Genomic DNA, 9,488 nt, shown 5'->3' on the forward strand with positions numbered 1-9,488 from the left:
AATGTCCTTATTACCAAAAGAATGAGGTAGAGAAATTGGTAACTGAGATGTTAGAGGCTGGGGGGATTAGACCGAGTATAAGTCCCTATTCTAGTCCTATATTGCTGGTGAAAAAGAAGGATGGTGGATGGAGGTTCTGTGTAGATTACAGAGCTCTGAATAAAATCACCATTCCTAATAAATTCCCAATTCCAATCATTGAGGAATTGTTGGATGAATTGGGAGGAGCTATGATATTTTCTAAGTTGGACCTCAAATCGGGGTACCATCAAATTAGAATGAGAACAGAAGATGTGGAGAAAACTGCTTTTAGAACTCATGAAGGACATTATGAGTTTCTAGTCATGCCTTTTGGGTTAACTAATGCCCCTTCTACCTTCCAAGCCTTAATGAATGAAATTCTAAAGCCGTACTTGAGGAAATTCATGTTGGTCTTCTTTGATGACATATTAGTGTACAGTGCTGACATGAGTTCACATGTACAGCATCTGCATACAGCTTTGAGTGTGCTAAAACAGAATGGATTGAAGGCAAATTTCAAGAAGTGTACATTTGGACAAACTAGCCTGGAATATTTAGGACACATCATTTCAGCTGGGGGAGTGACTGCTGATTGTTCTAAAATAGAAGATATGAAGTCTTGGCCTCAACCCACTAATATCAAGAGTCTAAGAGGATTTCTAGGGTTGACGGGATATTACAGAAGATTTGTCCAAAACTATGGGAAGAAAGCTAAGCCACTCATCGATTTACTCAAGAAAGATGCATTTGTGTGGACAGTAGAAGCTATTGCTGCTTTTGAGGAATTAAAATTTGCTATGATGGATTTGCCTATGTTAGCTATTCCTGATTTTAATAAAGAATTTGTGGTGGAGACTGATGCATCTAGCAAAGGCCTAGGAGCTGTATTAATGCAAGGGGGAAAACCTTTAGCATTTTGGAGTAAAGGGTTATCTGCAAAAGCTCCGCAAAGGTCAGTCTATGAAAGAGAATTAATGGCTTTGGTTCAAGCAATCCAAAAATGGAGACATTATTTGATGGGAAGACACTTTATTGTTAAAACAGATCAGAAAAGCCTGAAATTCCTGACTGAACAGAGGTTGTTCTCAGATGAGCAGTTCAAATGGGCTATTAAGTTAGTGGGTCTGGATTTTGAAATACAGTATAAACCTGGGACTGAAAACTCTGCGGCTGATGCTCTTTCAAGGAAAATGATATATGCAGCAATATCAGTTTTAATAGTTGAGGAAGTAGCAGCATGGAATCAGGAGTTGCAGCAGAACTCTAAATGGGTGAAACTGATGCAGAATTTGATTATTTCACCCATTGCACATCAGAATTTTGAATTGAAAAAAGGGGTTCTTTATTATAAAGGGAGGTTAGTACTGTCAAAATCATCTAATAGGATTCCTGTCATTATTTCAGAATGTCATGAAACACCTATGGGAGGCCACTCAGGGTACTTTAGAACTTACAAGAAGATTGCTACATTTCTGTTTTGGGAAGGCATGAGGTCAGATATTAAGAAGTTTGTTGAACAATGCGAGGTATGTCAAAGAAGTAAATATTCGACACTTACCCCGGCGGGATTGCTACAGCCATTGCCTATTCCGCAGCAAGTTTGGATGGATATTTCTCTAGATTTCATTGGTGCTTTACCTAGGATAAGAGGAAAGGATACAATACTGGTAGTAGTAGTAGATAGATTATCCAAGTATGCTCATTTCTTTGTTTTAGGCCACCCTTACTCAGCCATGGAAGTAGCTACTGTTTTTGTGAAGGAAGTAGTGAAATTACATGGGTTTCCTACTACTATTGTATCAGACAGAGATCCTTTATTCATGAGCCAATTTTGGAGAGAATTGTTCAAATTGGCTGGCACTCAACTAAAAATGAGTACTTCTTACCATCCACAATCAGATGGTCAGACTGAAGTTACTAACAGGTGCTTAGAGATGTATCTCAGGTGTTTTGTGGGTCCTAAACCTAAGAAATGGTTGGATTGGCTGCACTGGGCAGAATTTTGGTTTAATTCAAACTACAATATGTCGGCTGGTATGACTCCTTTTCGTGCTTTATATGGGAGGGACCCTCCTATTTTGTTAAAGGCAGGGGCTATACCTTCTAAAATTGAGGATATCAATCAAATGTTGTTACAAAGACATGTTATTTTGGACGAATTGAAAGCTAATTTGTCCAAGGCTCAGAATCAGATGAAATAATATGCTGATCAGCATAGACGAATGGTGGAATTTGAGGTGGATGATTGGGTATATCTTAAATTACAGCCTTACAAGTTTAAGTCATTAGCTAATAGGCCTTATGCTAAACTAGCACCAAGATACTATGGGCCTTATCAGGTGGTGAGTAAAGTGGGACCTGTTGCTTATAAGTTGGCTTTACCTGACTATGCTAAAATTTACCCAGTATTTCATATTTCATTGTTGAAAAAAGCTATCAAACCAAACCAGAAACCTCAATCACTACCACCTATGTTGAATGAAGAATTTGAACTTGAAGTATCACCAGAAGATATTCTGAATAGTAGAGAGGATAAACAGAGTCACTTGGAAGTGTTAGTTAAGTGGCAAGATCTACCCAACCATGAGAACAGTTAGGAATTGGCAGCTGATATTCAAGACAAATTTTCAGACTTTCAACTTGAGGACAAGTTAATTCTTTTAGGGGGGGTATTGATAGGAATAGGCCAAAGCCTATTATTAGAAATGTATATAAGAGGGGAAATAGGAAGGTTTGGATGAAGCCTTCCTAATTGTAACACGTGTCTAATAGCTTGGCTTAGGCAATTAGGAGTTTGTTAGGCAGTTAGGAGTTTGTTCTATAAAAGGAAAGTAAATGAGAATGAGAGAGTTAGTTGGGAGTTAGTTGTAACCACTGGTTGAGGAACCAGGACAAGATCGAGGGATCTATTGTATCATCTTCTATATTCACTCAATTCAATAAAGTGAGAGTTACTATTCCTAACAGAATCATATTGGTTCTGGTTAGGTATTGTTCATTGATTCAATTCAGCTTAGTCATAAATACCAGTGGTTCTATCATATGATCTGCAACATTTGTGTTTCAAATGAAAATTTATAGAGGAAATGGATACGAAGAAAATATTTTACAAAGACATTGGAGTGGTAACCCTAAGTCCTAACTAGTGGAAATTGGTAAAGGTTTTTTTTGTCATGTGTTTTATGATAAGGTGATGTTAATTTTCGATCCAGGCATACTATTGTTCTAGTCTGATGCTGGCAACAGAAGTCCATGCTTAACTATTTAGCAATTTGACTTTAAATGCCATAAAAACCATCATTATACATATTACTGATTTACAACTTCCACCTGAGTCATGATAAAATGAAGAATTCACTACACCCCCATTTTTCTGGACGGCCACTACCATCCCTATTTAGGGAAAGCAAGATTTTCAGCTCTCAAATAAAAGTAGAGTTGACTGATATATAAGGACAAAAACAGATCTAACCATCAATATCAAATTTATGGGAGAGAACAGGTCATAACTTATAAGGACATAAGCTGCAAAATTGAATGAATGAGAAATTGATTTAGGCTTACCAATAGCAGCAGTAATGTTTGATGTGGTTAGAATGATCACATTTGGAGATGATTTTAACTTATCCATCTGAGTTAATAATGCATTGACAACCTGAAATTGAATATTCAGAGTAAACCCATATTAATACACAGACACTCATAAGTCCTCACTTTTGCGTTACATTTTTACAAGTTCGTGTAACAATCTATAGCATTTTCAGAAAATAGTTGGGAGGCAGGAGGGTTTTACCCGAATAGAATCAGAAGGTTCAGAACCAGACAAAGCAGCTTTTCTAGCAGCAGCTAGGCTTTCGACTTCATCTGCAGGATTGCAAACATATATACTCAAGCAGGCGCGCATAAGAATAATACACATGCATTAAGTTGATTTTTCATCAATTATGTCTCACCGATCAAAACAAATACCAGATTGCTTTCTTCTTCTACCATTTCTTGAATCTTTTGGAATAGTTTTGCTACCTAGAAAACAAAGAATCACAATTACGCATTCAACATAACCAAATTACAAAAATGGTTTATGGAAAGTATAATGCATTGTTACAGTTCACAATTTCATTATTTGACTTATTGATCTCCATGATTCAAAATTACTTAGATTCCAATTCCAAAATGAAGAAATAACATAGCTTATCAGTAATGACTCCCACGGGTCTTACATATGTAATTTACTTGTTAATCATACATTATTTTATTTTCTCATATAATGAACAGAGAATACTATTCAGGGGAAATGCTTTCACCAAAATGTTGGCAGTATCACTAATATCTTGGTATACGTAGCATTTGGTATACTTTTTTCTTTCAATTTTGTTGTTGTTGAATACGTGTGAGTACATGTAGGTCACGCACCTCAATGAAGTGATATAAAGTACAAAATGCTGACTGCTAATTCACCCATGCCCTAACATGTTTTATCTGCCAGATATACCTTAAGTTTAGATTAAAAAAAAAAACTAGAAAATTACTTATACTATGCTATAGTCCTTTTTTTGTTTATGAGAAGCCACGACAGTTTGAATTGACCTAACCATGGTGGGAGTTTTGTAGCATCCGGTTGCCCTTTTTATTTTTGTTTATATTTTCTCTTTCTTATCATATATCATCCTGTACGGGTACCCAATTATGTAAAAAGTTTTTGTACCATATACTGTATGGCACTGCATAGTTTTCAGGCCCCATAAGAAACCATCCCGCACCATCTTCTACCTAAGCAAGCATCTTCTGTGAGCTTTATTTTTGCAGATCCAACGTCAAAACCAATACAGCCTGGCTCGCAAAACCAGACTAATATACTAAGATGTGAATTGTGACAAACAACAACTAGATGCTTCAATTCCAAAACTAACAATGACAATGAACATTGAAGCTAAGAAGTAATGCGAGCATGGATTACAAAAGGTCCATATGCAAGTCTACAAAAGTGTCAAACACCAAAAGTAAAGGCATACATGCATACCAGCTTGCCGCTTTCGGAGAACCATTTACTGAACAAAGAATGTGCATTCACTTCAACAAGCTGAGACTGTGGGTATCTGAGTGGGAAAAAATGGTAGGTAAATTTCGTTACCTTCACTTACTTGTTTTCATTGATAAATATGATTAATACTTAAAGAGTATTGATAAAATATTAATAATAGATCAATGCACCTTGCGCTGAATCGAATTGATAGTTTCTGAGCTAATGCTTTACATAAAGACGTCTTTCCAGTCCCTGGGGGACCATGCAAAAGAATTATGCTGCAAATAAGTACAAATCCTAAAATTATCAAGATATGTTCATAGTTCAATCATCTCATCTCACTCATGTTTGACTATCATTTCATATAAATGCATAACATTTGTAAAGACGATATATTTCAGTAACATAACCATATCAGTAAATTGTGATCACAACATATAAGGCCAATGCTAAACTAAATAATTATCTCTGGTGCTTACCGGTTCCAAGAAACAAGGAATGGATCGACAGCCTTTTCAGTGAAGAGCAAAGCACTCGCTGCATACCGCAACAACCTTTGCTTTAGACCAGATTCATATATTAGGCTGCAAAAGCATTGGAAAAATGAAATTTGGGCAGGGTAATTTAATTTAAATTTTATTAAGAAAAGAATAGTTGAGGGAAAGGCACAAACTACACAGAAGTAAGAACCTTTCCCACATGCCATCAAATTCTTTTGCAGGAAGAATCCATTCATTGAAGCTAGAAGACTGGCCATCAGAGCTGATATCCTCACACGGTCCTTCCTCGCTAAGCTGACAAAGCAAATGCAGACATTATTCACAAAGCTCTTAACCACATTACCTGAACAAATAAATTCTAGACTAAAGCAAAGTACAATTTGAGGGGATGTGATATTGATACATAATGAAACGGCACATATGTTACAGAGTTAACATGCTGTAATATCATTTTATCATTTGCTTTTTTCTTGGTTTACTTTAGGCGCATTTCTGTTATACCCGCTTTTGATATTTTCATTTTTTGGTTAGAAAGCATTCTAGAAGCATGTAGGTCAGCATTCTCTACCATGAGGTGGTTATAGATAATGCTTAGGTATCATTGTAATGGAGGAAGTTTGTTATGGGTTTTCTCTCTCGTGACAGTTTGTATCGAGCTGTGCTATTAGCCAGCAGATGAATCAATTGAAGCTTATCACCATTTTAACAAAATACATTCCTCCTCCCAACTATGTTATATCTCTTTACAATTTGCATCAGAGTCCATTACAAATTGATTTCCCTGCATTTTGGTACTCGAGTTCTTAGATTTTACTCCCTGAATCCAAATCACTGATTCATCATAGTTAACAACTTAGATGAATCTTTTACTGAAATATGCAAAAGATCATTTGACCAAGTTAGATGAATTTAAAAACACAACAGGAGAAATCATAGGAACATATATTCATTTAATATATTTGTCAAGCAAGGATATGACAAGCTAGGAAAATTGAGACTGTGACATATACTTAGTCAATGAAATCAAGTTAGCAGCCCTAAGCAGTATCACCTGAAATACATGTACAACAGGCTTGACCTGCCAGAACAAAAGAACCTCGTCATTCTGCATCCCTTCACCTACACACACACAAAAATACACCACCACCGGAATCAGAGAAGCAGCAATTGATCTATCTCTAATCTCTATCTGTGCGTTTCTAGGAAATGCTTTTTCATTAATCTTGTATTTTTAACACCTGTGTTCTATTTTGACATGCAAATTGCTAGAGCACTCAATTAGACTCATACGAGACAGTCTTAATGGAATTTTAGATTGGTAAAAATAAAAATGATATTTTTAAAATAAAATCAACGAATTTAATATCTTGCAACTCCATAATGATAGCAATCAAATTAGCAGCTTACCTCTAAACAATCAATTGAAAAATGAATAACATATAGACATATATATACCTGTATCACAAATGCAAATTCTTTGCACATTATCAGCAAGAAAGGGTATATCAAGGGGCACGGGGATCGGTCCACCATTATAGCTCAAACTCCTCTTTTCGAGCATCCTGAAAATCAGTGGAATGGTCATAACTACACCACGCAAATAACAACAACAATGGATAAACCAAATAGGATAAAACTTAGTTCAGTTTCAATCTCCAATTACCCTCACATGAAACTAATACTCATCAAAGAAATTCGATGAGGTAATTTCCCATTTCTATAATTAATACCTAATAAAATTGGAGTTAAATTATAGTGTACAATTTAGGGAAGAAGGGAAAGCGTTACCTTCACTTACTTGTTTTCATTGATAAATATGATTAATACTTAAAGAGTATTGATAAAATATTAATAATAGATCAATGCACCTTGCGCTGAATCGAATTGATAGTTTCTGAGCTAATGCTTTACATAAAGACGTCTTTCCAGTCCCTGGGGGACCATGCAAAAGAATTATGCTGCAAATAAGTACAAATCCTAAAATTATCAAGATATGTTCATAGTTCAATCATCTCATCTCACTCATGTTTGACTATCATTTCATATAAATGCATAACATTTGTAAAGACGATATATTTCAGTAACATAACCATATCAGTAAATTGTGATCACAACATATAAGGCCAATGCTAAACTAAATAATTATCTCTGGTGCTTACCGGTTCCAAGAAACAAGGAATGGATCGACAGCCTTTTCAGTGAAGAGCAAAGCACTCGCTGCATACCGCAACAACCTTTGCTTTAGACCAGATTCATATATTAGGCTGCAAAAGCATTGGAAAAATGAAATTTGGGCAGGGTAATTTAATTTAAATTTTATTAAGAAAAGAATAGTTGAGGGAAAGGCACAAACTACACAGAAGTAAGAACCTTTCCCACATGCCATCAAATTCTTTTGCAGGAAGAATCCATTCATTGAAGCTAGAAGACTGGCCATCAGAGCTGATATCCTCACACGGTCCTTCCTCGCTAAGCTGACAAAGCAAATGCAGACATTATTCACAAAGCTCTTAACCACATTACCTGAACAAATAAATTCTAGACTAAAGCAAAGTACAATTTGAGGGGATGTGATATTGATACATAATGAAACGGCACATATGTTACAGAGTTAACATGCTGTAATATCATTTTATCATTTGCTTTTTTCTTGGTTTACTTTAGGCGCATTTCTGTTATACCCGCTTTTGATATTTTCATTTTTTGGTTAGAAAGCATTCTAGAAGCATGTAGGTCAGCATTCTCTACCATGAGGTGGTTATAGATAATGCTTAGGTATCATTGTAATGGAGGAAGTTTGTTATGGGTTTTCTCTCTCGTGACAGTTTGTATCGAGCTGTGCTATTAGCCAGCAGATGAATCAATTGAAGCTTATCACCATTTTAACAAAATACATTCCTCCTCCCAACTATGTTATATCTCTTTACAATTTGCATCAGAGTCCATTACAAATTGATTTCCCTGCATTTTGGTACTCGAGTTCTTAGATTTTACTCCCTGAATCCAAATCACTGATTCATCATAGTTAACAACTTAGATGAATCTTTTACTGAAATATGCAAAAGATCATTTGACCAAGTTAGATGAATTTAAAAACACAACAGGAGAAATCATAGGAACATATATTCATTTAATATATTTGTCAAGCAAGGATATGACAAGCTAGGAAAATTGAGACTGTGACATATACTTAGTCAATGAAATCAAGTTAGCAGCCCTAAGCAGTATCACCTGAAATACATGTACAACAGGCTTGACCTGCCAGAACAAAAGAACCTCGTCATTCTGCATCCCTTCACCTACACACACACAAAAATACACCACCACCGGAATCAGAGAAGCAGCAATTGATCTATCTCTAATCTCTATCTGTGCGTTTCTAGGAAATGCTTTTTCATTAATCTTGTATTTTTAACACCTGTGTTCTATTTTGACATGCAAATTGCTAGAGCACTCAATTAGACTCATACGAGACAGTCTTAATGGAATTTTAGATTGGTAAAAATAAAAATGATATTTTTAAAATAAAATCAACGAATTTAATATCTTGCAACTCCATAATGATAGCAATCAAATTAGCAGCTTACCTCTAAACAATCAATTGAAAAATGAATAACATATAGACATATATATACCTGTATCACAAATGCAAATTCTTTGCACATTATCAGCAAGAAAGGGTATATCAAGGGGCACGGGGATCGGTCCACCATTATAGCTCAAACTCCTCTTTTCGAGCATCCTGAAAATCAGTGGAATGGTCATAACTACACCACGCAAATAACAACAACAATGGATAAACCAAATAGGATAAAACTTAGTTCAGTTTCAATCTCCAATTACCCTCACATGAAACTAATACTCATCAAAGAAATTCGATGAGGTAATTTCCCATTTCTATAATTAATACCTAATAAAATTGGAGTTAAATTATAGTGTACAAT

General features: G+C 35.5%; 2 protein-coding genes across 2 annotated transcripts in view; both read right to left on the reverse strand.

Annotated features, from left to right (window-relative positions):
* The window catches only part of LOC101509415 (pachytene checkpoint protein 2 homolog), a 13,407-nt gene that overhangs the window by 3,119 nt on the left and 800 nt on the right, over positions 1-9,488 (reverse strand). The window contains exons 3-11 of the mRNA XM_004501815.4: positions 9,180-9,286; positions 8,776-8,843; positions 7,915-8,018; positions 7,704-7,808; positions 7,413-7,502; positions 5,042-5,117; positions 3,975-4,044; positions 3,815-3,885; positions 3,586-3,676 (exon numbers count right to left, since the gene is read on the reverse strand). Coding sequence (XP_004501872.1) covers positions 3,586-3,676; positions 3,815-3,885; positions 3,975-4,044; positions 5,042-5,117; positions 7,413-7,502; positions 7,704-7,808; positions 7,915-8,018; positions 8,776-8,843; positions 9,180-9,286 — 782 coding nt within the window. The remainder of the gene's footprint in view (positions 1-3,585; positions 3,677-3,814; positions 3,886-3,974; positions 4,045-5,041; positions 5,118-7,412; positions 7,503-7,703; positions 7,809-7,914; positions 8,019-8,775; positions 8,844-9,179; positions 9,287-9,488) is intronic.
* LOC140920555 (pachytene checkpoint protein 2 homolog) lies at positions 5,524-7,147 on the reverse strand. The gene is made up of 4 exons (XM_073368997.1): positions 7,000-7,147; positions 6,596-6,663; positions 5,718-5,838; positions 5,524-5,628 (listed from the first exon to the last, which is right to left on the reverse strand). Exons 1-4 carry the CDS (start codon positions 7,127-7,129, stop codon positions 5,624-5,626), a joined length of 324 nt encoding a protein of 107 aa, XP_073225098.1. The 5' UTR covers positions 7,130-7,147; the 3' UTR covers positions 5,524-5,623.

The sequence above is a fragment of the Cicer arietinum genome, chromosome 5 (genome assembly GCF_000331145.2).
Source record: "Cicer arietinum cultivar CDC Frontier isolate Library 1 chromosome 5, Cicar.CDCFrontier_v2.0, whole genome shotgun sequence".
In the NCBI taxonomy this organism is placed as follows: Eukaryota; Viridiplantae; Streptophyta; class Magnoliopsida; order Fabales; family Fabaceae; genus Cicer; species Cicer arietinum.

Bases quoted from the DNA above. Each gene is read 5' to 3' on its own strand.
- LOC140920555 (XM_073368997.1), bottom strand. From the start codon at position 7,129: ATGACCATTCCACTGATTTTCAGGATGCTCGAAAAGAGGAGTTTGAGC. The intron at 6,664-6,999 runs GTATATATATGT...GTGTGTGTGTAG, and splicing joins AATTTGCATTTGTGATACAG to GTGAAGGGATGCAGAATGAC. The intron at 5,839-6,595 runs GTGATACTGCTT...TTGCTTTGTCAG, and splicing joins CTGTTGTACATGTATTTCAG to CTTAGCGAGGAAGGACCGTG.